We start from the raw sequence: 26,894 nt of genomic DNA, 5'->3' as shown, positions 1-26,894 counted from the left end.
ATGCCAGGGTGGAGAGTGGGGGCGACAGGCCTAGAGTCATGCCAGGGTGGAGAGTGGGGGCGACAGGCCTAGAGTCATGCCAGGGTGGGGGTGGCAGCTCCAGTCATGCCAGGGTGGGGATGAAAGCTCCAGAATCACGCCAGGGTGGGGATGGCAGCCCCAGAATCACGCCAGGGTGGCGATAACAGCTTCAGAGTCATGCCAGGGTGGGGGGGTGGGGATGGCAGCCCGGCTGTCTCCAGAGACGACCCGCACCCGAGGTAATAAAACATTTCCAGCAATCCTCGAAAAAACAAGAAATCCGAATCAGAAATACCAAAATAAACGTTTATTTCATGAATGTCACCCGGGGTTGTCAGAGGAGTCACAGAGCCTGTCCTCGGGGGCGGGGTTCCCCTTTAGGGTGGTGGTGGGGGGGTGGGGTTCCCCTTTAGGGTGGTGGGGATCGGAGTTCTTCCTTAGGTTTGGTGAGCCGCTTTCCCCAGGCCGCTCTGCTCCAGCGCCGACACCACAGACATGTACTTGAAGTTGTCTGGGGTGTGATTGAAGCTTTCCACCAGATGAAACCACTCCCCTCCATAGAAAAGCTGCACCTGATTGGCCAGACATTGCGCCTCCGGAACACTCTGCAGGAAACAAATAGAAACCATCAGATCAGGAAAATAGGAGGAGGAGCCAAACATCCCCCCCCCCCCCTGTATTGTGACCACAGAGGTGACCCCTATGTATAACAGGAGGAGGAGCCAAATATCCCCCCGCCCCCCAGTATACAGACCCCAATGTATGATAATAGGAGGAGGAGCCAAATATACCCCCGCCCCCCCCCCCCAGTATACAGATCACAGAGGTGACCCCAATGTATGATAATAGGAGGAGGAGCCAAATATCCCCCCCCCCCCCCCCCCAGTATACAGACCCCAATGTATGACAGGGAAATCTCCAGTCCAGGCCACACCCACATCCCCTCATTCACATATTGTGACAACCAGTGAAGTGACAGACCACACCCACATTTCTACATATGGCGGCCCCGTACCAGGAATGTGGAGTCCATTTCCGAGTTCATCAGAACGATTCCCTTCTCCTTCTGGAGGTCGGTGTAATGATGGAAGATCAGCTGACTGGGCGCCGCGTCCCCCGCACTCTGCACCGGAGAGAGAACACCAATTATCATTCCATGTGCATCCAATCAGGTAACAGCGCACAGTGTGAGGTCTGGTGGGGATCATCCAATCAGATTACGGTGCACAGTGGGAGGTCTGTTAGAAGTGCAGGGTTGTCCAATCAGGTGGCAGTGCACAGTGGCAGGTCTGGTAATGGGCGAGGGGTCATCCATCAGGTGGAAGTGCAATGTCTGTTGGGGGGGTCATCCAATCAGGTGAAGAGTAATGTCTGTTGGGCAGGGGGGGGGGGAATCCAATCAGGTGACAGCGCACAGTGTGAGGTCTGGTGGGGATGAGGGGGATCATCCAATCAGATTACGGTGCACAGTGTTAGAAGTGCGGGGTTGTCCAATCAGGTGGCAGGTCTGGTAATGGGCGAGGGATCATCCAATCAGGTGGAAGTGCAATGTCTGGTGGGGAGGAGGGGTCGTCCAATCAGATGACCTCACCTGGATATTGATCAGAGAGGTGAAGTGGAGCGCCGTTCCTGACCACTGACCCACATAGAACTCGTAGCCCTCCGCCCGCGGCACCGCATACAGGAACTGGAAGAGACAAGAAGACGAAAGTAAAAGAAGGCGATCCCAGAACACGGGAGCCAATCACATCAATCTCTGGGAGTGGCAGTCCACGAATGGGGGCGGAACGGCCTCACAGATTAGGACAACTCACCGCAGGGCAGCTCTGGGCCCTCGTCCAGATCACGTCGAAGGTTTCCCCCTGGAGAAAAATAAAAAGGAGGTCAAAGCAGTTCCACTGCAGGAAGGAGACCACCAGAGAAATGAGGCCATCGGGGGAAGCTCTGAAGACTAGAGCTTTACAAGCTGCAGGACTTCAATCTCACCTGCAGGTGGAGCCGTTTTATCTACCAGTAAATACTGACTCCGAGGTCTACACAATGATGGCGGAGATGGAGTCCATGGACTGACCCTATTGGTCGATGTGCAGAGGAGGATGCTGGGAAGGGACAGACCAACACACCAATAGGAGGAGTCACTTTGTTTTTGCTCAATGAAAATACGGATCCCGAATCCCCCACACAGACCTTCGACATGGTGTCACTGCCCCTCCCATACACACCCCATGGAGTGTCACTGCCCCTCCCATACACACCCCATGGAGTGTCACTGCCCCTCCCATACACACCCCATGGAGTGTCACTGCCCCTCCCATACACACCCTATGGAGTGTCACTGCCCCTCCCATACACACCCCATGGAGTGTCACTGCCCCTCCCATACACACCCTATGGAGTGTCACTGCCCCTCCCATACACACCCCATGGAGTGTCACTGCCCCTCCCATACACACCCCATGGAGTGTCACTGCCCCTCCCATACACACCCTATGGAGTGTCACTGCCCCTCCCATACACACCCCATGGAGTGTCACTGCCCCTCCCATACACACCCCATGGAGTGTCACTGCCCCTCCCATACACACCCCATGGAGTGTCACTGCCCCTCCCATACACACCCCATGGAGTGTCACTGCCCCTCCCATACACACCCTATGGAGTGTCACTGCCCCTCCCATACACACCCCATGGAGTGTCACTGCCCCTCCCATACACACCCTATGGAGTGTCACTGCCCCTCCCATACACACCCCATGGAGTGTCACTGCCCCTCCCATACACACCCCATGGAGTGTCACTGCCCCTCCCATACACACCCTATGGAGTGTCACTGCCCCTCCCATACACACCCCATGGAGTGTCACTGCCCCTCCCATACACACCCCATGGAGTGTCACTGCCCCTCCCATACACACCCTATGGAGTGTCACTGCCCCTCCCATACACACCCTATGGAGTGTCACTGCCCCTCCCATACACACCCTATGGAGTGTCACTGCCCCTCCCATACACACCCCATGGAGTGTCACTGCCCCTCCCATACACACCCCATGGAGTGTCACCGCCCCTCCCATACACACCCCATGGAGTGTCACTGCCCCTCCCATACACACCCCATGGAGTGTCACTGCCCCTCCCATACACACCCCATGGAGTGTCACTGCCCCTCCCATACACACCCCATGGAGTGTCACCGCCCCTCCCATACACACCCCATGGAGTGTCACTGCCCCTCCCATACACACCCCATGGAGTGTCACTGCCCCTCCCATACACACCCTATGGTGTCACTGCCCCTCCCATACACACCCTATGGAGTGTCACTGCCCCTCCCATACACACCCCATGGAGTGTCACTGCCCCTCCCATACACACCCCATGGAGTGTCACTGCCCCTCCCATACACACCCTATGGTGTCACTGCCCCTCCCATACACACCCTATGGTGTCACTGCCCCTCCCATACACACCCTATGGAGTGTCACTGCCCCTCCCATACACACCCTATGGAGTGTCACTGCCCCTCCCATACACACCCCATGGAGTGTCACTGCCCCTCCCATACACACCCCATGGAGTGTCACTGCCCCTCCCATACACACCCCATGGAGTGTCACAGCCCCTCCCATACACACCCCATGGAGTGTCACTGCCCCTCCCATACACACCCCATGGAGTGTCACTGCCCCTCCCATACACACCCCATGGAGTGTCACCGCCCCTCCCATACACACCCCATGGAGTGTCACTGCCCCTCCCATACACACCCTATGGAGTGTCACTGCCCCTCCCATACACACCCCATGGAGTGTCACTGCCCCTCCCATACACACCCTATGGAGTGTCACTGCCCCTCCCATACACACCCCATGGAGTGTCACCGCCCCTCCCATACACACCCCATGGAGTGTCACTGCCCCTCCCATACACACCCCATGGAGTGTCACTGCCCCTCCCATACACACCCCATGGAGTGTCACTGCCCCTCCCATACACACCCCATGGAGTGTCACTGCCCCTCCCATACACACCCCATGGAGTGTCACTGCCCCTCCCATACACACCCCATGGAGTGTCACCGCCCCTCCCATACACACCCCATGGAGTGTCACTGCCCCTCCCATACACACCCCATGGAGTGTCACTGCCCCTCCCATACACACCCCATGGAGTGTCACTGCCCCTCCCATACACACCCTATGGAGTGTCACTGCCCCTCCCATACACACCCCATGGAGTGTCACTGCCCCTCCCATACACACCCCATGGAGTGTCACTGCCCCTCCCATACACACCCCAGGGAGTGTCACCAGATATGTGCACTGCCAAAAAAAGATTTTTTGTTTTCGTTTTATTCATTTTTTTTATTTTTCGGGTCATTTGTTATTTCGAATAAATTCGTAAATTCTATATTCGAAAAATCAAAAAATCTGAAAATAATAACTATAAAATTCTAGGTATTGGAATTTCCTTAGAAATTTGGCTGTTAGTGAACGCAACGAATACGAATTTATCCGAAATAACGAATGGCGCATTTTAAACGCATGGAACTGAACAAATTTATAATGAATAATAATAATAAACGTTTTTATTATTATTAATTTGTTACATTCCATGCGTTAAAATGCGCCATTCATTGTTTTGGATAAATTCGTATTTGTTACTTTTACGAACAGCCAAATTTCAAAGGAAATTCCAATACCTAAAATTGTATAGTTATTATTAGCTAGTTCGTTATTATTTCAGATTTTTTCATTTTCGGGTGTTCTTACTTTCGTTCTTTTGAATAATCGAATTTCCAAATCTTTTTTGAATTAACGAATGTTTCGATTTTCGGATTTTAGAAATTAAAAATTTCCGAAACTTTGAACTTCAGAATTTTTGATTTTCGGATCCGGGGATTAAACGGTCACACCTCGTGTATATATATTGGGGATCCCCTCACCTACAATCATTCCAGATACATGATCGGCGCTGGGCTCCGCTATGTACTAAGACTTCTGTATTGGGGGGGGGGGGGGGGGAGAAGATCACCAACAATAAAAGATGGAACTCACCGGAATGACGGCGTACACCGCGTCCTTCACCGAGAAAAACTCCTTCCAAATCTGAGGACAAAACAATCGTATGAAAATGAGACTCCTCCTCCCTGCATGCCCCGCCTTCTTTTGTGCGACTATAGACTCCCCCTTGCATGTCCTCTCCTTACCCATATGACTACAGACTCCTCCCTCCTGTGTCCCTGCCTTCTTCAAGTGACTATAGACTCCTGAGTGTCCACGCCTTCTTTGTGACTATAGACCCCTCCCTGCCTTCTCCATGTGACTATAGACCCCTCCCCTATGTTCTTCGTGTGACTACAGACTCCTCCCCCCGTGTGTCCCCCGCCTTCTTAATGTGACTATAAACCCCTCCCCACCTGTCCCTGCCTTTTCCATGTGACTATAGACCCCTCCCCTGCCTTCTCCATGTGACTATAGACCCCTCCCCCGCCTTCTCCATGGGACTAAAGACCCCTCCCCCGCCTTCTCCATGGGACTAAAGACCCCTCCCCCTGCCTTCTCCATGTGACTTTAGACCCCTCCCCTATCTTATTCGTGTAAATATAGACTCCTCCCCCTGTGTGTGTCCCACTTCTTCATGTGACTATAAACCCCTCCCCGCCTGTCCCTGCCTTCTCCATGTGACTATAGACCTCTCCCCTATGTTCTTCGTGTAACTACAGACTCCTCCCCCCGTGTGTCCCACGCCTTCTGTGTGACTATAGACCCCTCCCTGCCTGTCCCTGCCTTCTCCATGTGACTATAGACCCCTCCCCTATCTTCTTTGTGTAACTACAGACTCCTCCCCCCGTGTGTCCCCGCCTTCTTAATGTGACTATAAACCCCTCCCCATCTGTCCCTGCCTTCTCCATGTGACTATAGACCCCTCCCCTGCCTTCTCCATGTGACTATAGACCCCTCCCCTGCCTTCTCCCTGTGACTATAGACCCCTCCCCTGCCTTCTCCATGGGACTATAGACCCCTCCCCTGCCTTCTCCATGTGACTATAGATTCCTCCCCTATCTTATTCGTGTAAATATAGACTCCTCCCCCTGTGTGTGTCCCACGCCTTCTGTGTGACTATAGACCCCTCCCCTGCCTTCTCCCTGTGACTATAGACCCCTCCCCTGCCTTCTCCATGGGACTATAGACCCCTCCCCTGCCTTCTCCATGTGACTATAGACCCCTCCCCTGCCTTCTCCCTGTGACTATAGACCCCTCCCCCGCCTTCTCCATGGGACTAAAGACCCCTCCCCCTGCCTTCTCCATGTGACTTTAGACCCCTCCCCTATCTTATTCGTGTAAATATAGACTCCTCCCCCTGTGTGTGTCCCACGCCTTCTGTGTGACTATAGACCCCTCCCTGCCTGTCCCTGCCTTCTCCATGTGACTATAGACCCCTCCCCTATCTTCTTTGTGTAACTACAGACTCCTCCCCCCGTGTGTCCCCGCCTTCTTAATGTGACTATAAACCCCTCCCCATCTGTCCCTGCCTTCTCCATGTGACTATAGACCCCTCCCCTGCCTTCTCCATGTGACTATAGACCCCTCCCCTGCCTTCTCCCTGTGACTATAGACCCCTCCCCTGCCTTCTCCATGGGACTATAGACCCCTCCCCTGCCTTCTCCATGTGACTATAGACCCCTCCCCTGCCTTCTCCCTGTGACTATAGACCCCTCCCCTGCCTTCTCCATGGGACTATAGACCCCTCCCCTGCCTTCTCCATGTGACTATAGATTCCTCCCCCTGTGTGTCCCCCACCTTCTTTATCCAATTATAGACCCCTCCGCTCCGCCCGTCCCCTCCGTATCCATGTGACAATAAGCCCCTCCTCCCGCATGTCCCATGCTCATCCATGTGACAATAGGCCCCTCCTCCTGCATGTCCTCTCCTTACACATATGACTGCAGACTGCTCCCCCCCCCCCCCCAGAGTGTTCTCCTCCAAACAGGTCTCCTCCTCCACATGGCTGCAGACCCTCCTACCATGTGCCCCCTATAACCACAGACTCCTCCCCCTTTGTGTCATCACCTGATTTATCTCTTCAGCACTTCTCTCTCTCACCAGATCCAGATTCAGGACGGAGTTCAGAGTCTGCAAAGGAAATACACCATCAATCCATCTGGGGCAGTACATTCCATCCAGCCGGGGGGGGGGGGGGGGAGTACATTCCAGTCTGGGGGGTAAGTACATTTCATTCCGGGGGAGGGGGGCAGTACATTCCAGTCTGGGGGGGGGGTCAGTACATTCCATTCCGGGGGGGGGGGGGACAGTACATTCCAGTCCTGGGGGGGGGGGGCAGTACATTCCATCCAGCCTGGGGGGGGGGGGGGGGGAGTACATTCCAGTCTGGGGGGGGGGGGGGGGGGGGGGGAGTACATTCCAGTCTGGGGGGTAAGTACATTTCATTCCGGGGGAGGGGGGCAGTACATTCCATTCCGGGGGGCAGTACATTCCAGTCTGGGGGGTAAGTACATTTCATTCCGGGGGGGGGGGAGTACATTCCAGTCTGGGGGGTAAGTACATTTCATTCCGGGGGAGGGGGGCAGTACATTCCAGTCTGGGGGGGGGTCAGTACATTCCAGTCCTGGGGGGGGGACAGTACATTCCATTCCAGGGGGGGGGGGGGGAACAGTACATTCCAGTCTGGGGGGGGTGACAGTACATTCCAGTCTGGGGGGGTAAGTACATTCCATTCCGGGGGGGTAGTACATACCAGTCTGGGGGGTGGTACTCACAGTTGAGAGCACAAGCAACTCAATGAAGGAGCCAACCCGTGTGCCAGGGCCGACGGGGAGGAGCCAGCGGGGAGGAGGGGGCGGGTTATTCTATGATATGATTAGTGACGGTCACATGACGGGGGGCGGGGTTATCATCTTATACGGTGAGTGACGGTCACATGACGGGGGGGGCGGGGTTATCCTCTTATACGGTGAGTGACGGTCACATGACGGGGGGCGGGGTTATCATCTTATACGGTGAGTGACGGTCACATGACGGGGGGCGGGGTTATCATCTTATACGGTGAGTGACGGTCACATGACGGGGGCGGGGTTATCTTATACGGTGAGTGACGGTCACATGACGGGGGGCGGGGTTATCTTATACGGTGAGTGACGGTCACATGACCGGGGGGGCGGGGTTATCTTATACGGTGAGTGACGGTCACATGACGGGGGGCGGGGTTATCTTATACGGTGAGTGACGGTCACATGACGGGGGGCGGGGTTATCATCGTATACGGTGAGTGACGGTCACATGACGGGGGGCGGGGTTATCATCTTATACGGTGAGTGGCGGTCACATGACTTACCTTATTCCTTGTGAAGTTTCCTCGGGGTGATCCCACCTGCGGGGGAGGGACAGACACAGATTGTTACATAGAAACACTCACACCCGCGCCACCATCTAGGGAGGTGATATTGGAGGACGCACCCTCTCCTCCACCCTGCGGGCAAACTCAGCTTGTCTGGAGGCGCCCAGGGGCCGCGACGTCACCTCCGCCCTCTTCTCCATCCGAGTCTCATACACATCCGGGTCCGACCTGAGAGGAGAAACAAACATCTCATTCTGGATGTGCCGGGACTCCGCCCACAACTAAGGAGGCTGGAGAACCCCGCCCATAACTAAGGAGGCTGGAGGACTCCGCCCATAACTAAGGAGGCTGGAGGACCCCGCCCATAACTAAGGAGGCTGGAGGACTCCGCCCATAACTAAGGAGGCTGGAGGACTCCGCCCATAACTAAGGAGGCTGGAGGACCCCGCCCATAACTAAGGAGGCTGGAGGACTCCGCCCATAACTAAGGAGGCTGGAGAACCCTGCCCATAACTAAGGAGGTTGGAAGACTCCGCCCATAACTAAGGAGGCTGGAGGACCCCGCCCATAACTAAAGGAGGCTGGAGAACTCCGCCCATAACTAAGGAGGCTGGAGGACTCCGCCCATAACTAAGGAGGCTGGAGGACTCCGCCCACAACTAAGGAGGCTGGAGAACCCCGCCCATAACTAAGGAGGCTGGAGGACTCCGCCCATAACTAAGGAGGCTGGAGGACTCCGCCCACAACTAAGGAGGCTGGAGGACTCCGCCCACAACTAAGGAGGCTGGAAGACTCCGCCCATAACTAAGGAGGCTGGAGGACCCCGCCCAAAACTAAGGAGGCTGGAGGACCCCGCCCCTAAGGAGGCTGGAGGACTCCGCCCCTAAGGAGGCTGGAGGACTCCGCCCATAACTAAGGAGGCTGGAGGACTCCGCCCATAACTAAGGAGCCTGGAGGACTCCGCCCATAACTAAGGAGCCTGGAGGACTCCGCCCATAACTAAGGAGCCTGGAGGACTCCGCCCATAACTAAGGAGGCTGGAGGACTCCGCCCATAACTAAGGAGGCTGGAGGACTCCGCCCATAACTAAGGAGGCTGGAGGACTCCGCCCATAACTAAGGAGGCTGGAGGACTCCGCCCATAACTAAGGAGGCTGGAGGACTCCGCCCATAACTAAGGAGGCTGGAGGACTCCGCCCATAACTAAGGAGGCTGGAGGACTCCGCCCATAACTAAGGAGGCTGGAGAACCCTGCCCATAACTAAGGAGGCTGGAAGACTCCGCCCATAACTAAGGAGGCTGGAGGACCCCGCCCATAACTAAGGAGGCTGGAGGACTCCGCCCATAACTAAGGAGGCTGGAGGACCCCGCCCATAACTAAGGAGGCTGGAGGACTCCGCCCATAACTAAGGAGGCTGGAGGACTCCGCCCATAACTAAGGAGGCTGGAGGACCCCGCCCATAACTAAGGAGGCTGGAGAACCCTGCCCATAACTAAGGAGGTTGGAAGACTCCGCCCATAACTAAGGAGGCTGGAGGACCCCGCCCATAACTAAAGGAGGCTGGAGAACTCCGCCCATAACTAAGGAGGCTGGAGGACTCCGCCCATAACTAAGGAGGCTGGAGAACCCTGCCCATAACTAAGGAGGCTGGAAGACTCCGCCCATAACTAAGGAGGCTGGAGGACCCCGCCCATAACTAAGGAGGCTGGAGGACTCCGCCCATAACTAAGGAGGCTGGAGGACCCCGCCCATAACTAAGGAGGCTGGAGGAACCCGCCCATAACTAAGGAGGCTGGAGGACTCCGCCCATAACTAAAGGAGGCTGGAGAACTCCGCCCATAACTAAGGAGGCTGGAGGACCCCGCCCATAACTGAGGAGGCTGGAGGACCCCGCCCATAACTGAGGAGGCTGGAGGACCCCGCCCATAACTAAGGAGGCTGGAGGACCCCGCCCATAACTAAGGAGGCTGGAGGACTCCACCCATAACTAAGGAGGCTGGAGGACTCCACCCATAACTAAGGAGGCTGGAGGACTCCGCCCATAACTAAGGAGGCTGGAGGACTCCGCCCATAACTAAGGAGGCTGGAGGACTCCGCCCATAACTAAGGAGGCTGGAGAACCCCGCCCAAAACTAAGGAGGCTGGAGGACTCCGCCCATAACTAAGGAGGCTGGAGGACCCCGCCCATAACTGAGGAGGCTGGAGGACCCCGCCCATAACTGAGGCTGGAGGACTCTGCCCATAACTAAAGGAGGCTGGAGGACCCCGCCCATAACTAAGGAGGCTGGAGGACCCCGCCCATAACTAAGGAGGCTGGAGGACTCCGCCCATAACTAAGGAGGCTGGAGGACCCCGCCCATAACTAAGGAGGCTGGAGGACTCCGCCCATAACTAAGGAGGCTGGAGGACTCCGCCCATAACTAAGGAGGCTGGAGGACTCCGCCCATAACTAAGGAGGCTGGAGGACTCCGCCCATAACTAAGGAGGCTGGAGGACTCCGCCCATAACTAAGGAGGCTGGAGGACTCCGCCCATAACTAAGGAGGCTGGAGGACTCCGCCCATAACTAAGGAGGCTGGAGGACTCCGCCCATAACTAAGGAGGCTGGAGGACCCCGCCCATAACTAAGGAGGCTGGAGGACCCCGCCCATAACTAAGGAGGCTGGAGGACCCCGCCCATAACTAAGGAGGCTGGAGGACTCCGCCCATAACTAAGGAGGCTGGAGGACTCCGCCCATAACTAAGGAGGCTGGAAGACTCCGCCCATAACTAAGGAGGCTGGAGGACTCCGCCCATAACTAAAGGAGGCTGGAAGACTCCGCCCACAACTAAAGGAGGCTGGAAGACTCCGCCCCATAACAAAAGGAGGCTGGAAGACTCCGCCCCATAACTAAAGAAGGACTTTGCAGCTCCTCCCCTGATCCCGGGTGCAAAGCTTCACCGCGACCCCCCGAGTGACGCTCTGCAGACCTTCCCCCGATCCCGAGTGCGACGCTCCGCAGATCCTCCCCTGATCCCGGGTGCTACGCTCCGCAGATCCTCCCGTGATCACGGGTGCTACGCTCCGCAGATCCTCCCGTGATCCCGGGTGCTACGCTCCGCAGATCCTCCCGTGATCACGGGTGCTACGCTCCGCAGATCCTCCTCTGATTTTGGGTCCAACGCTCCGCAGATCCTCCCCCGATCCCGGGTGCGACGCTCAGCAGATCCTCCCCTGATCCCGGGTGCTACGCTCCGCAGATCCTCCCGTGATCCCGGGTGCTACGCTCCGCAGATCCTCCCGTGATCCCGGGTGCTACGCTCCGCAGATCCTCCCGTGATCCCGGGTGCTACGCTCCGCAGATCCTCCCCTGATTCGGGGGGGGGAACGCTCCGCAGATCCTCCCCTGATTTCGGGTCCAACGCTCCGCAGATCCTCCCCTGATCCCGGGTGCTACGCTCCGCAGATCCTCCCCCGATCCCGAGTGCTACGCTCCGCAGATCCTCCACCGATCCCGAGTGCTACGCTCCGCAGATCCTCCCCCGAGTGCAACGCTCCGCAGATCCTCCCCTGATCCCAGGTGCTACGCTCCGCAGATCCTCCCCCGATCCCGACGCTCCGCAGATCCTCCCCCGATCCCGGGTGCGACGCTCAGCAGATCCTCCCCTGATCCCGGGTGCTACGCTCCGCAGATCCTCCCGTGATCCCGGGTGCTACGCTCCGCAGATCCTCCCGTGATCCCGGGTGCTACGCTCCGCAGATCCTCCCCAGATCCCGGGGCCACGCTCCGTAGATCCTACCCTGATCCTGGGTGCTACGCTCCGCAGATCCTCCACTGATCCCGAGTGCTACGCTCCACAGATCCTCCCCTGATCCCGGGTGCAACGCTCCGCAGATCCTCCCCTGATCCCAGGTGCTACGCTCCGCAGATCCTCCCCTGATTTTGGGTCCAACTCTCCGCAGATCCTCCCGTGATCCCAGGTGCTACGCTCCGCAGATCCTCCCCTGATTTTGGGTCCAACTCTCCGCAGATCCTCCCGTGATCCCAGGGGCCCCGCTCCGCAGGAAATAAATGCTGATTTATTTTACCAGCAATGGGCCAGATTCAAGAAGCAATTGCGCCCGTGTAACCATAGGTTACACGGCGCAATTGCTTACTTGCTCCAGGGTAATGCGAATGCTCCTGATTCAGGAACATCGCTATGCCGACTGCAGCCTAAAATCTGCGCGGCATAAGGCTCTTGTTTTAGGCTGCATTCTAGCGAAAACCGCTAGGGGGCGCTCCCATTGTGATCTGTGTATAGTATGCAAATTGCATACTAACACCGATTCACAAACTTGCGCGGGCCCTGCGTACGCAAATTACGTAATTTGCGTACGTCGGGTTTCGCGTAACGTTACACATCCTAATAGCAGGCGCAGCCAATGCTATAGATGGCCACGTTCCCGCGTTGCGACGTTCAAATTTTACGTTGTTTGTGTAAGTGGATCGTGAATGGCGCTGGACGCCATTCACGTTCACTTTGAAGCAAATGACGTCCTTGCGACGTCATTTGCCGCAATGCACGTCGGGAAAGTTTCCCGACGGAGCATGCGCTCTACGCTTGGCGTGGGAGCGCGCCTAATTTAAATGATCCCCCGGCGGGATCATTTACATTAGGCGCCCTTACGCCGGGCAAGTTAACACAGCGCCCCCGCAATTTACAGAGCTTCTGCTCCGTGAATCGCGGGCAGCGCAGAAAATTTGCGCGGGCGCAGGGCAAAAACGCTGCCCTGTGCCTGCGTAAGAAAGGCGCAGATTCTTACTGAATCTGGGCCAATGAAGACAGAATTGATTATCATTTGTGTATAAAGGTGACTTTCTCCTTCATCTCTACATTGGGAAGATTTATCTAGCGCCCCCTTGTGGAGGATTCCGTGTACTGCACCCCACACACCTTCTCAGATCTTCGATCTTCCGCCGATATTTGTTGTAAAACGGATTTTCGTCTACCGAGAAGACCCTCATCTGTTGCCACAGACCCCCCAGGGGCCCCGGACCCCCAGCCCGGCTCCTCACTGCCAGGAAACCCCGGAACCCCAGGCTCATCTGCACCAAGGCCGCCGCCATTTCCCCCTCCCGCCACATCCGGTCCGACCGGAAACAGCAGAGGGTGCACAAACGTTCCGCTTCCAGCCTGTCCCTGCCTGTACTTCCCCTGCCGGCCACCGGGGGCGCTGAGATCTCTGTGTACTTCCACTGCCGGCCGCCGGGGGCGCTGAGATCTCTGTGTACTTCCACTGCCGGCCGCCGGGGGCGCTGAGATCTCTGTGTACTTCCCCTGTCAGCCACAGGGGGCGCTGAGATCTCTGTGTACTTCCACTGCCGGCCGCCGGGGGCGCTGAGATCTCTGTGTACTTCCCCTGTCAGCCACAGGGGGCGCTGAGATCTCTGTGTACTTCCACTGCCGGCCGCCGGGGGCGCTGAGATCTCTGTGTACTTCCACTGCCGGCCACAGGGGGCGCTGAGATCTCTGTGTACTTCCCCTGTCAGCCACAGGGGGCGCTGAGATCTCTGTGTACTTCCCCTGTCAGCCAAAGGGGGCGCTGAGATCTCTGTGTACTTCCACTGCCGGCCGCCGGGGGCGCTGAGATCTCTGTGTACTTCCCCTGCCGGCCACAGGGGGCGCTGAGATCTCTGTGTACTTCCCCTGCCGGCCACAGGGGGCGCTGAGATCTCTGTGTACTTCCCCTGTCAGCCAAAGGGGGCGCTGAGGTCTCTGTGTACTTCCACTGCCGGCCGCCGGGGGCGCTGAGATCTCAGTGTAACTCCACTGCCGGCCGCCGGGGGCGTTGTGTTCTCAGTGTATTTCCACTGCCGGCCGCCGGGGGCGCGGAGATATCAGTGTCATTCCCCTGCCGGCCGCCGGAGGCGCTGAGATCTCAGTGTATTTCCACTGCCGGCCGCCGGGGGCGCTGTGTGATCTCAGCGTTACGGGGACGCACAACTCTGTTGTCTAGACGCTGTGAACCCCCCCCCCCCCCCCCCCGCCGTTTCCAGGGCAATGCATTCCGCTAGTTGCAAATAGCCAATCAGAAGCCGCCGAGGAATCCGAACTGACCAATAGGAGCCGCCGCCGGGAGACTTAAACTGGGAACCGGAAACTGATGACCAAACATTCATTGCCTGAGATCCGGAGCGTAACGGCCGAGAGACATCGAGCAGAACCCGAACTAGCGAGACGATACCGAATTTTTCCCGAGATAATACCGAACTACCACCGAGCTGATACAGAACCGACACCGAGCCATGTCTCTCCGCATCACCCGGGTGAGTCCATCCGGCACAGCCTGCCAATGATGTGTATATCCCTCTATATACTGTGTCTCCTCCATGTATCCTCCTATATACAGTGTGTATAATCTCTATACTGTGTGTCCCTCTCCTCCTATATACACTGAGGTGTGACGTGTATAATATAAATCCTTCTATATCTTAAAGTTCCCACCTCGTCCCTTTAAACCCGAACACATAATAATAATGACACCGGTTCCGGGGCTGATTAGGTTGCTGATTTAAAGCGGGAGTTCACCCATTTAAAAAAAAAAATCTCCCCTTAGCTTCCTGCTCGTTCGGTCTAGGGGAATCGGCTATTTATATTAAAATATGATCCGTACTTACCGTTTTCGAGCTGCATCTTCTTCCGTCGCTTCCGGGTATGGGTCTTCTGGAGCGGGCGTTCCTTCTTGATTGACAGTCTTCCGAGAGGCTTCCGACGGTCGCATCCATCGCGTCACTAGTAGCCGAAAGAAGCCGAACGTCGGTGCGGCTCTATACTGCGCCTGCGCACCGACGTTCGGCTTTCGGAAAAATCGTGACGCGATGGATGCGACCGTCGGAAGCCTCTCGGAAACCTGTCAATCAAGAAGGAACGCGCATTCCCGCAGCCCATACCCGGAAGCGACGGAGAGGATGCGTCTCGTAAACGGGTAAGTACTGCACATATTTTAAAATAAATAGCCGATTCCCCTAGTAATAACGAGCAGGAATCTAAGGGGGAAAAGTGCCCTCTAAGGGTGAACCCCGCTTTAACTCGGTGTCCTCATTATTTATCCTCAGAACCGGGTAATTCGTGTTTTTGGTTTAAAGGGATGAGCTCTCCCTCCCCCCCCCCTGTGTACATGTGATGTATGTTCTGCACATGGGGGGTAAATTGCAGAATCTCCCCCCCCCCCCCCCCCCCCATATGATATGTAGAGTAACTGCACCCTGTATACAATACAGTATGTACACCCCCCCTACAGATCACATGGGGTGGGGGGTTTCCATAAAAGAAATCCCCCCCCCTTACTATACAGTGTATTCATGTCTATATGATGTGTTTTCCTCCCCCAATATACAATGTTTGTACCCCCCCCCCCCCATAGAAATAGGATGTTTACATCCCCTCTTCTATAGTGTGTGTGTCCCACCTACAGATCACATGGGGGTATCCAGAGACATCACCCCCACTATACAATGTGTCTATATCCCCCTGACCTTATAGACATATGATTTATACACATCTCCCCCCCCACACAGATCACATGGGGTTGTCCAGAGGAGGCTTCACCCCCATGTAGACATATGGTGTACCCCTCCCCCACTATACTTATCTCCACCCCACCCATATAGACATATGATGTATACACCTTCTCCAGATCACATGGGGTGTCCATAGCCATCACCCCCACTATACAATGTGTCTATACCCTCCCCACCTTATAGACATGATTTATACACCTTCTCCCCCCTACAGATCAAATGGGGTTGTCCATAGAGAAGGCTTCACCCCCATATAGACATATGTGTACCCCTCCCCCACTATACAGTGTATCTCTCCACCCATATAGACATAGATGATGCATACCTCCCCACTATACAGTGTATACCCCCCCACTCATAGACATATATGATGTGTACTCCTGATTCTGATCCCTCCCCAACTATAAAATGTGTACCCCCCCCTAGACATATATGATGTGTACTCCTTCTGATCCCTTCCCAAGTATACAATGTGTATCTCCCCCCTCCCTACAGATCACATGGGGTGTCGATAGAGGAGAAATCACCCCCCCACTATACAGTGTATATATGATGCATACACCTCACCCTACAGATCACATGGGGGTGTCCATGAAGGAGACATCACCCCCATAGACATATGATGTGTCCGCCTCCCCCACTATACAGTGTGTATCTCTCCCACCCATATAAACATATGATGTATACACCTTCCTACAGATCACATGAGGGTGTCCATAGAGGACACATCACCCCACTATACTTATGTGTACACCCTCCCCTTACAGATCACATGGGGGTCCATATAGGAGCAATTGCACCCCCATATACAATGTGTACACTTCCCCCTCCAATACATCAGAGGAGAAATCGCCCCACAAAGTATATACACCTCCCATATAGATCACATTGGGGGGGGGGGGGGGGGTCCATAGTTTAGGAAATGCTCTCACCCCCTACAGATCACATGGGGGTATTCATAGAGCAGATATCACCCCCATATAGACATGATGTGTACACCTCCCCCTACAGATCACATTGGGGGTCCATGGTGTAATCACACCCCCATGTACAATGTGTGCCCCACCCCCTTCCCCCATATCAAATGTATACCCTCTCCCTATAGATACATGAGGGTCTATAGATTAGAAAATACTGTAACCTCCCACTACAGATCACATTGGGGTTCATAGAGAAGGCTCCTACCCCCATACAGTGTACATCTTTTCCCCCACTGTACTTTAGCATTGTGCATACCTTTCCCTCCCCCTACAGTTTACATTGGGGGAGGTGTCCATGGACGCAAAAATCACCCCCCTATATAGACATGTGTACACCTTATTGCCTCTTCTCCACAGCCACCTAAACTATATACAATGAATATATTGCTCCCTCCAGATGACATTGGGGGGGTTCATAGAGTATTTGCACCCCCATTATACAACTTGTACACCTCTAGTAGCTCTCTGATGGTCGCTCTCTCTCTACAGAACATGCTGTCCAATGCAGAGAACAACGTGAAGAGTGGAGTTGTCGGGAAGATGGCAGCTAAGCCGGCACTGCGTTCCCGTGCTGCCCTGGGCGATATTGGGAACAAAGCGGAGACCAAGATGCCCCTAAAGAAGGTAATGTTTGGGGGATGGGGTGCATGTTCCTCCAGGGAATTGTGGAATCTCCTGATGGGGGTGATGGATCTTCTGCAGGACTCACCACAATCTCCTCTTTTCTAGGAACAAAAACCGGCTGTGAAACTTGTAAAGAAAGTGAAGCCGGCAGAGAAGATTCCGGAGCCAAAGAAAGCGAAGGAGGAAGCCGTCTGTATAAAGCCACAGCCTGTGCCGGTATGGTGGGGGTGTGGCCTGACACCTGACTTTTTGGGGGGGGGGTTCATGTCTACTTGCACTTGGGTACTTTGGGGGGTGTGACCTGACCATACCATTGGGGGTTCATGTCTACTTGCACTTGGGTACTTTGCTTGGGTGTGTGACCTGACCATTGGGGGTTCATGTCTACTTGCACTTGGGTACTTTGCTTGGGGGGGGGGGGGTGTGACCTGACCATTGGGGGAGATGTTCCCTGACCATTGGGGGTTCATGTCTACTTGCACTTGGGTACTTTGGGGGGTGTGACCTGACCATACCATTGGGGGTTCATGTCTACTTGCACTTGGGTATTTTGCTTGGGGGGGGGGGGGGATGTGACCTGACCATTGGGGGTTCATATCTACATGCACTTGGGTACTTTGGGGGGTGTGACCTGACCATACCATTGGGGGTTCATGTCTACTTGCACTTGGGTACTTTGCTTGGGGGTGTGTGACCTGACCATTGGGGGTTCATGTCTACTTGCACTTGGGTATTTTGCTTGGGGGGGGGGGATGTGACCTGACCATTGGGGGTTCATATCTACATGCACTTGCATGCACTTGGGTACTTTGCTTGGGACATTGGTGGGGGTGCAGTGTAAGGAGACCTCATGGGCACTCCAGCTGGCTTTAGATTGAATTGGGTCACCCCTAACCATCTTCTCCACTTGCAGGTAGAGGTCCCCAGCTCTCCCAGCCCCATGGAGACATCGGGCTGCCTCCCAGATGAGCTTTGCCAGGCCTTCTCAGATGTCCTCATCCAGGTGAAGGATGTTGATATCGATGACGATGGGAACCCCATGCTGTGCAGTGAATATGTGAAGGACATCTACTGCTACCTGAGGAGTCTGGAGGTGAGCTGGCTCTGTCGGCTGCAATGGCCATAAAGAAGAGTAGTTGGCCTGCAGGTTCCAGGAAGATGGGAATATGTATTGATGGTGTGACGGGAGTCACTTTGGGTGGGGGGTTTGTGGACCTCAATGTGACTCGGCTCTCCTCTTCTGTCTCCAGGAAGCTCTGGCGGTGAGGCCACATTATCTCCAAGGCCAGGAGGTGACAGGCAACATGCGGGCGATTCTCGTAGACTGGCTGGTCCAGGTGCAGATGAAGTTCCGCCTTCTGCAAGAAACCATGTTCATGACAGTTGGAATCATTGATCGGTTCTTGCAGGTGAGGACTCCTAGTGGGAGGAAGGGGGGGGGGGGGTGGAGATCAATGTGGAACTTCCAGGTGTCTAATTGCCCATTTCCTCTGCTCAGGATAACCCAGTTCCCAAGAACCAGCTCCAGCTGGTGGGGGTGTCGGCCATGTTTCTTGCTGCCAAGTACGAGGAGATGTATCCTCCAGAGATCGGAGACTTCACCTTTGTGACAGATCACACCTACACCAAGGCCCAGATCAGAGAGATGGAGATGAAGATTCTTCGCGCCCTGAATTTCGCCATGGGCCGGCCCCTCCCCCTGCACTTCCTCCGAAGGGCCTCCAAGATCGGCGAGGTAATTGGGTAATCTGGGTCGCTCTGTCAGTCCATTGGAGGTGGGAAATTGCAGGATGGAGCTGCTTTGGATTTTATTCAGTTGTCAAACTAGTCATTCCCGTGTCCTTGCATCACTTTAAAACCTTTTCAAATGGGCTACTTTGATCCCGGGCAGGGGGGGAAGGCATATTTGCCACTGCTGCCTGGCTATATCTACACAGTAAACTGGGGTTGGCAGCCCATCGCTCACAAGCTACAAGTCAATGGTTACCTCATGGAACGCGTGCAGTTTTGTTGACCCAGTCTTCACCTTAAAGCTCCAGTGCACTTAATCTTGGGTTCCCAAGAAAGCCCCCCACCAAAGCTCCAGTGCACTTAATCTTGGGTTCCCAAGAAAGCCCCCCACCAAAGCTCCAGTGCACTTAATCTTAGGTGGCCAAGAAAACCCCCTTGCATCCACTCGGCTGCAGGGGAAAGCCTTGAATTGCTTGGGCAGGTTCTTCTCCGGAGCTCTTGCTCTTCTGTGGTCATCCCCACTGACACCAGGAGATGCTGGGAATTTTACCACCGATCACTGTCATGTCGCAGACTTTGCGGTGATGACTGAATCACTGCAGTTACAGGCATCAGTGAGATCTTCTACAGCCGCTGATTCCCTTCACAAGAACAATCACAATGGCTGAGTTGCTTGATCGTTCTTACAGGCAGCTCGACACCACCCTTCAGTGCTTCTACCGGCTCGCCTGTGCAATCGGTGAGTTGGAAAAGGAATCGGCCGGCGCCAGAAGTTGACCATAGAGACTGGCAGGCCAGATCTTGCCCTGGAAGTCTCTATGACCTTTCGGAATCCAGGCCCAATGGTATGATGTCGCCTTGGCTGGGAACCCAAAATCATCATTCTAAAAAAATATTGGGCTTCCCAGCCTAGAGGAAAGATCCAGGGACTTGTAGACCCAAGATCTCACTGCAAAGAGGACCTGTCATGTTTGTTTCAAGGAATGATTATGTTCCTTGTAGATCACAAATTTTATTTTTGACCATATAGATTGCGCTCACATATGTAAACGGCATTCCAACCAAATGTTGTGTATCACTGAACGTTGACACGAGCAATAATGCATTAAACCTCTAACCCCCCCCCCCCCTTCCTGTTACACAACATTTCCCCCATTAAACCTCCCCAGAGAAACTAATACTAAACAGAACATTGGGGGGGGGGGGGGGGGAATTCATACTAAGTTTGGTACCATTCCACAACTGCGCAATTTTTAAGCATTATATGTTTGGTATCTTTTTACTCGGTGTAAAATCATTTGCATTGTGCAAAAAATGGGCTAACTTCTAATGCATGACACTTTTTACAAAATTTGCTGTGCAAGATTAAGTTGCATCGACCACCATTTATTCCCTAGGGCAGTGGTCATCAACCCTGTCCTGCAGGGCCCACTAACAGGCCAGGTTTGAAAGATAACTAAAATACATCACAGCTGATATCACTTGCTCCTCAGTGATTGCCGTATTCTAGTCTGCATCTCCCCAAGGTAATACATAAAACCTGGCCTGTTAGTGGGCCCTGAGGACAGGGTTGATGACCACTGCCCTAGGGTCTCTGCAAAAAAACGTTTGGGGGTTCTGAGTAATTTTATAGCAAAAATTATCTTTTTTTACATGGAGAGGTCAGAATTGGCCTGGGTGGTTTAAGGGTTCTGCATCTTTGATCTCAATGTTGTCCAGGTAGATCTTATCTCAAAGGCTGCCTAGCCCTGCTTTGTATGTAAATGAGATGATGGGGGAGGGGTGTTGTCTGGTTGGGCCTGTTTTTCCTTTCGGTGACCTTTCATGTTCATCTCCTCCAGGTTACAGCGGAGCAGCACAGTCTGGCCAAATATCTGATAGAACTGGTCATGGTGGACTATGAGATGGTGCATTATCCTCCCTCACAGATCGCAGCTGCTGCTTCCTGCCTGTCCATGAAGGTCCTGATTTCTGGGGACTGGGTAAGTACCTGCATCGGCCCCTGATGCGTAACGATCTAATATCGGTCATTCTGCTGCCTCGCGCTGAACAGAGAAATCTCTTCCAGACACCAACGCTGCAACACTACACCTTGTATTCCGAAGACTCTCTGCTTCCCATAATGCAGCACATGGCCAAGAACGTGGTGAAGGTCAACAAAGGACTCACAAAGCAATTGGTGAGCTTACTAATGCTGGATATTTGGGGGGGGGGGGGAGATGTACCCGTTGGGTTGACTGAATTGTGCATTGTGATAACATTTCTGTTAACCTGGTGGGTTTCCACGTCTTGGTTGGTCCCACCTGTAGTGACCATGGCTTTTCCCATGCAGCACAACATGGGCTGGGCCTTGTAGTTGCCTTCTAACCACCCCATTATTCACCTTGGAGGTGAGTACCAGTACTGGTATGTGGGGGTGGCTGCTTCCATGTCAGGGCTGGTGATTGGCTGGTTTCCATCTCTATATGGGAACATGGGTCTGCCATGCTCAAGATGGGCTCAGGGCCAGTCATTGGCCTTCATTACATGAGCTCACTGCCCTGGAACAAGCATATGTATAGCCACATTTAAAGGCAAAGTTCACTTTTTTTAACCTGTTGCACCCTAAATATGGGTGAATGTATTTTATGCAGACTCTTGGGGCAGCGCGCCCTCCCCATACCACCCCACTGCACACGGCCATGTCGTTCTGTCACCACAACGGGCAATCTTTAATCTTCATGGACTGGGCATTATGGTTGACAAATTCCTAGTGCATTCACACTTCCTCTGACCAGATACTCTGTACAGAGCCTGACATTGCACCCTAAGACTGGCCATACACCTATAGATTTTTCTATGGTTAGATGGAGCAGATTCCTCCATCTATATCAGGGATCTGCAATTGGCAGACCAGCTGCTGCAGAACTACAAGTCCCATGAGGCATTGCAAGACTCCGACATCCACAATCATGACACCCAGAGGCATGATGGGACTTGTAGTTTTGCAACAGCTGGAGGTCTGCTAATTGCATATCCCTGAACTGTGGATGGAATAATCTCCCACTGGCCCAAGCTTCCATATCTTGCTCGTTGGCCCCACTGGCCTTAATACCTGAACATTCTGGGTGCAGGCATTGATTAAATTGAGAGCCAGCAGGGCCAACTGCCAAGATACTGAAGCTTGGCCCAGTGGGAGATTCCTCCATCCACACAATTGGCGTACATGGAGAAATCTCGCACTTTTTCCACCTAACCTTAAACTGGATAATCTATAGGTTTATGGCCAGCTTAAGCCAGGGATGGCTCCTCTTTGCACCTTTCCAAAACTTTTACATAAAGGTGAACTTGCCCTTATTAATGGATCAATGCTGGTTTTGGGTTGGCAAAGGATATGAACTGTCCTGAGGCTGACCAATGCTGGCTCTCTCCAGTCCCATTCTGGGTCCTCAATCTGTATCTGCTGGGCATTGTATAGTGTAAACCCCTCCCCTGAGGTTCCATTGCTGTTTCTGAGATGAAGGTGATCTCTCTCTTCCTACAGACTGTGAAGAACAAGTATGGCAGCAGCAAACAGATGAAGATCAGCACCATTCCCCAGCTGAGGTCAGAGGTCCTTGCCGGTCTGGCGCGGGCTGTCATGCCATAGAACTCTCTGTACAGACGTTGACGTTTTTACTGTGTTGGCACTGTGTGCTTTTGTAAATAGTTTTTATTTTTAATAAAGTTGTTTTTTGATTTTATTGGTCATGGAGTTTGTAGCTTTTGTTCTATTGAAGCCTTGTAATGGCATGGGCAGACCTTGGCACCCACTATCATAGCACTGTGGTTGCTTTTCTTCCCTGGTTTGGGTTCTTGGGTGGCGGGAGAGAGATGTGTTTACATATTGAGGTATCATGGATGGAACCAAACCAGGAGAGAGGTGGGACTAAAGCCTCGTACACACAATCGGGTTTTCAGACGGGAACTGTCAGAAAATCCATCCGTTTTGTATGCTCCATTGGACAATTGTCTGCACAAAATCTGACAAATGTTGGCTTTGGAAAAACCCAGACTGTTTGTACACGATTAAAAAAAATCTTTAAACACGCAGGTAGGTGCCCAAAGGGTGGCGCTAAAGAGCTGAATGTACATATCTACATTCGTGTTTGTTAGACAATTGTGTGCTGTTTGTATGCAAGAGACAAGTTTTTTGGCAAATGCCCCTCAAGTCTGAGGAAAATCCAATTGTGTGTACGAGGCTTGGCAGTCTTTGTGCAGCATTGATGTCTTCTAATCCACTCCACCTGCCAGACAAGCAAGTGTCCCTGTCCCCCCCCCCCCCCCCCCCCATATTGCACCCATTGCCTGTAAATTCATTATCTTGGCATATAGGACGCTCCAGCTGGCGACTGCCATCTATCGCCTCCCATTTGTATCCTACCAAGTTGGGGGAAATCCTTGCTTGTTATGGAACATGGGCACTCTTGTAGAACCAAAGATTGTCTGAAATTCTCAAATTGGGGAATGGAACAGTTTCAAATGAGGCCCACATCCTCAGGATATCAAAAGAACCTCAACTTAACACAGATGGTGGCTGCAAGCGGTGCGGGGGAGGAGCTGGACGTCTGACCTCGGGTATATTCCTTCTAAGCTCTCGTCTCCTTTGCCCTATTATCTGATTTTTCTCCTTGACCTACTGACATTGAGAGACCTGGAGGCCCTGGCTGGTTGAACAGACTCGCTGCCAGGGGGCAGCCCGGCCATCTGGGGTTGGGCACTTGTTTTGCCACCCCGGGACGGATACATTGGCCACTGTGGGGGTCGGTTGGAGTTGTTGCGGGTGGGGAGGTAAGATGGAGAGGCCCCCTTCCCTCACAGGCACTCGGCCGACTTACCTTTTTATTTTGCACTATGTATACTGTTTTACTTGTTGTCCAATAGATTGGCTGGTTTGGCCTCCAGTCCTCGCCCCTCCTTCAGCAAGTATCTCTTTTTTTTTTTTTTTTTTTTTTTTTTAAATTATATTGCTGGAGATGTGTCGCCCCTATACTTAAAGTTCCAGTTTTTGTATGTTGGGGACATCTCCACTATACAGGAAAAGGCCACCAGTTTACAAACATGGCTGACAGGCAGAATCACTACCAAAAAGGCCACTTTGCTGGCGAGAACCTCCAGAGGGAATATCCCTGATGGGTTATTTCTGGAAGACAGAGATCCAAATTAGGATTTGGGGGGGAGCACAGGGTGCTGCAAGGGGGTCCTCATACAAGAGACACTTTGAATAAAGTAGTTTCAAAAGCCTCTGGCTTCACATCTTTGTAAAGGGGATACTTGCCATTTAACCACTTCCAATACTTTGTGCTATCACAATTGTGCGGTCATACAACACTGTACCCAATTTTTTTTCTTACAAATGGAGCCTTTTGTGGTATTTAATCACCACTGGGGTTTTTGCTTGCCAATACTTTTTTTTTTTTTTTTTTTTTTTTTTTTTTTCTTGGTGTCACTCATGAGGCTACACTGAATCGGTGTAAAAAATGTGCGTCAGCCTTGCCAGTTATCGCCTCTCCTTTGCGCACACAGACGGCGAGTGAGGAAAGGAATGCTGATGACTGACAAGTCTGTTTACATGAGATTGGATCCAGATGAGCACATGGTGAAAGGGCCGCTGTGGTTGGCCCTTTACCACAATCTGAGATCAGCTGTGTCCAAAAGATACATTGGTCACAGGGTGCACCAAAGGGGGCATGCAGGGCTCCAAGGATGCCCTCCCATAAGTGGACTGCTCCTGTAGCGCAAGTGGTTAAAGCGGAGTTCCACCCACCCGTTCTGGTTCTCATTTTATAAATTGTCAGTAAAACGCTGCTTTATTTCCTGTTTTGTTTTTTGTTTTTTCCTCAAACGAACCTTTGAGCGTTTCCATCTTGCTTCTGGGCATGTGAAGCGCGGTGGTCGCTTTTCTGGGATAAGGCGCATTACACACAAGGGCACAGCAAAGGGATTGTCTCTGGTTGCCATTGTGATGCTAAGAGGCTGTCTTCTATCAAAGCTTAGTCGAAGGTAGGGTTGTCCCGATACTAGTATCGGGACCGATTCCGAGTATTTGCGGGAGTACTCGTACTCCCGCAAATACCCCCGATACCAATATAGAATACTTGCACCCCCCCCCCCGTGACGCCGCATCCCCGCCGCCAATTCGTCGCATCCCCGCCGCCATTCGCCGCATCCCCGCTGCCGCCGACTGTGTAATACACCGGGAACATTAAAGCTTTGAATAGCTGTAATGATTTGCACCGCGCATAGACACTCCCCCTCGCTCGGGTGAACTGTCCAATCCCGAGCGAGGGGGAGTGTCTATACACGGCGCCAATCATTACAGCGATTCAAAGTTGTAATGTTCCCGGCGTATTACACAGTTGGCGGCAGCGGGGATGCAGGTAAGCGGGACATGGCTGCATGGGGGGGGAGACAATGGCTGCATGGGGGGAGACAATGGCTGGATCTGTGGACACATTTTAAAAAAAGTATCGGTATTCGGGATCGGCGACTACTTGAAAAAAAGTATCGGTACTTGTACTCAGTCCTAAAAAAGTGGTATCGGGACAACCCTAGTCGAAGGGTTCAGGGAACCCCCGTAGACCCTGAAACACCAACACAAAGGGGTGGGCGGGGAGGACTATAGCGATACTAGATAAAGTGAATCTACTCAAACCAGAGCTGTCACATAAGTAAATTTAGCAAACTGTATTGGCATGATGTACATAAATTAAAATCCTACATAGACCATTTAAAGAAAGAAACTCGAGATTTTCTGTTTCGTGGCTCCGAGTTTCGCGATTACTATCGCTTCGTCAGGAGACAATCTAAAGGCACAGTGTCCCAGAGAAATCCAAAGTGACCAGAGTTGATGACTCGCACAGAAGCCAAGATAAAGATCTTGACGAGCACCTGGTTACCCTATAGGTGAAACATATTGAAGTGATAGGGGGGTCCCAGGACCAATGGTCCCAATCAATAGGACTAGTAGGGTAAATTGCGTGATCCAACCATGGATAGTGAGCACCAAACTGCAGAATGCACTTGTCCTGGGACCTGGGCTCAATTGCAATTGAGCCCGGGTCCCAGGACAAGTGCACTCTGCAGTGCTAGCGCTGTGACCAGTAGTACTTTGGTAACTGATTATTTTTTTTATACCCACACTTTGGTGCTCACTATCCATGGTTGGATCACGCATATTACCCTACTAGTCCTATTGATTGGGACCATTGGTCCTGGGACCCTCCTATCACTTCGATATGTGCCTTTAGATTGTCTCCTGACGAAGCGATAGTAATCGAAACTTGTAGACTCGATTTTCTGTTTCGTGGGCAGGCTGCAATATAAGCCCTACCCCAAAAATAAGCCCTAGTTAATCTCATTAAAAACCCTTTTTAAATGTTGGCATAACAAATGTGTTTTACACCCACCGCTGACCTCTCCTCCTGGCTGATGTCTGCTTCCGCTGCACGTCAGCCGAGATCTCGGATAGTCTCTTGCCGCCCCTCCTCCCACCAGATATCTTTAGCATACTGACGTCAGCGGCAAGCTCGGTTCTTTTTCCTCCTCTCCTCGCGCTGACGTCTGCGCCCCTCCCTCTTTAGTGCACGGAGCGGGCTGACGTCACCACAATCACGGCA

At 53.2% G+C, this 26,894-nt stretch overlaps 2 protein-coding genes across 2 annotated transcripts; one reads left to right on the top strand and one right to left on the bottom strand.

The window, feature by feature from the left end:
* Positions 1-313: 313 nt before the first annotated feature.
* Positions 314-13,505, bottom strand: ATPAF1 (ATP synthase mitochondrial F1 complex assembly factor 1). Its single transcript, XM_040360935.1, has 9 exons — positions 13,296-13,505; positions 8,499-8,607; positions 8,377-8,412; positions 7,095-7,157; positions 5,079-5,129; positions 1,836-1,883; positions 1,613-1,708; positions 1,037-1,144; positions 314-626 (listed from the first exon to the last, which is right to left on the bottom strand). The coding sequence occupies exons 1-9, from the start codon at positions 13,484-13,486 to the stop codon at positions 459-461; spliced, it is 870 nt and encodes a 289-aa protein (XP_040216869.1). The 5' UTR covers positions 13,487-13,505; the 3' UTR covers positions 314-458.
* Positions 13,506-14,510: 1,005 nt separating this feature from the next.
* Positions 14,511-22,979, top strand: LOC120946138 (G2/mitotic-specific cyclin-B1-like). The gene is made up of 9 exons (XM_040360934.1): positions 14,511-14,668; positions 17,392-17,526; positions 17,632-17,742; positions 18,440-18,619; positions 18,777-18,935; positions 19,025-19,261; positions 21,099-21,239; positions 21,326-21,436; positions 22,781-22,979. Exons 1-9 carry the CDS (start codon positions 14,648-14,650, stop codon positions 22,883-22,885), a joined length of 1,200 nt encoding a protein of 399 aa, XP_040216868.1. The 5' UTR covers positions 14,511-14,647; the 3' UTR covers positions 22,886-22,979.
* Positions 22,980-26,894: the final 3,915 nt, after the last annotated feature.

This window comes from Rana temporaria, chromosome 7 (assembly GCF_905171775.1).
Source record: "Rana temporaria chromosome 7, aRanTem1.1, whole genome shotgun sequence".
NCBI lineage: Eukaryota > Metazoa > Chordata > Amphibia > Anura > Ranidae > Rana > Rana temporaria.
The sequence above is the reverse complement of the archived record's forward strand: the minus strand, read 5'-3'. Positions and strand labels throughout refer to the sequence as shown.

Excerpts from the sequence above, each read along its gene's own strand:
- LOC120946138 (XM_040360934.1), top strand. The coding sequence starts at position 14,648 with ATGTCTCTCCGCATCACCCGG. Across the intron at positions 14,669-17,391 it reads TGTCTCTCCGCATCACCCGG|AACATGCTGTCCAATGCAGA; the intron begins GTGAGTCCATCC and ends CTCTCTCTACAG. Across the intron at positions 18,936-19,024 it reads TCATTGATCGGTTCTTGCAG|GATAACCCAGTTCCCAAGAA; the intron begins GTGAGGACTCCT and ends TCCTCTGCTCAG.
- ATPAF1 (XM_040360935.1), bottom strand. The coding sequence starts at position 13,486 with ATGTGGCGGGAGGGGGAAATGGCGGCGGCCTTGGTGCAGATGAGCCTG. Across the intron at positions 5,130-7,094 it reads GTGCTGAAGAGATAAATCAG|ATTTGGAAGGAGTTTTTCTC; the intron begins GTGATGACACAA and ends TTTTGTCCTCAG. Across the intron at positions 627-1,036 it reads AAATGGACTCCACATTCCTG|AGTGTTCCGGAGGCGCAATG; the intron begins GTACGGGGCCGC and ends TGTTTCCTGCAG.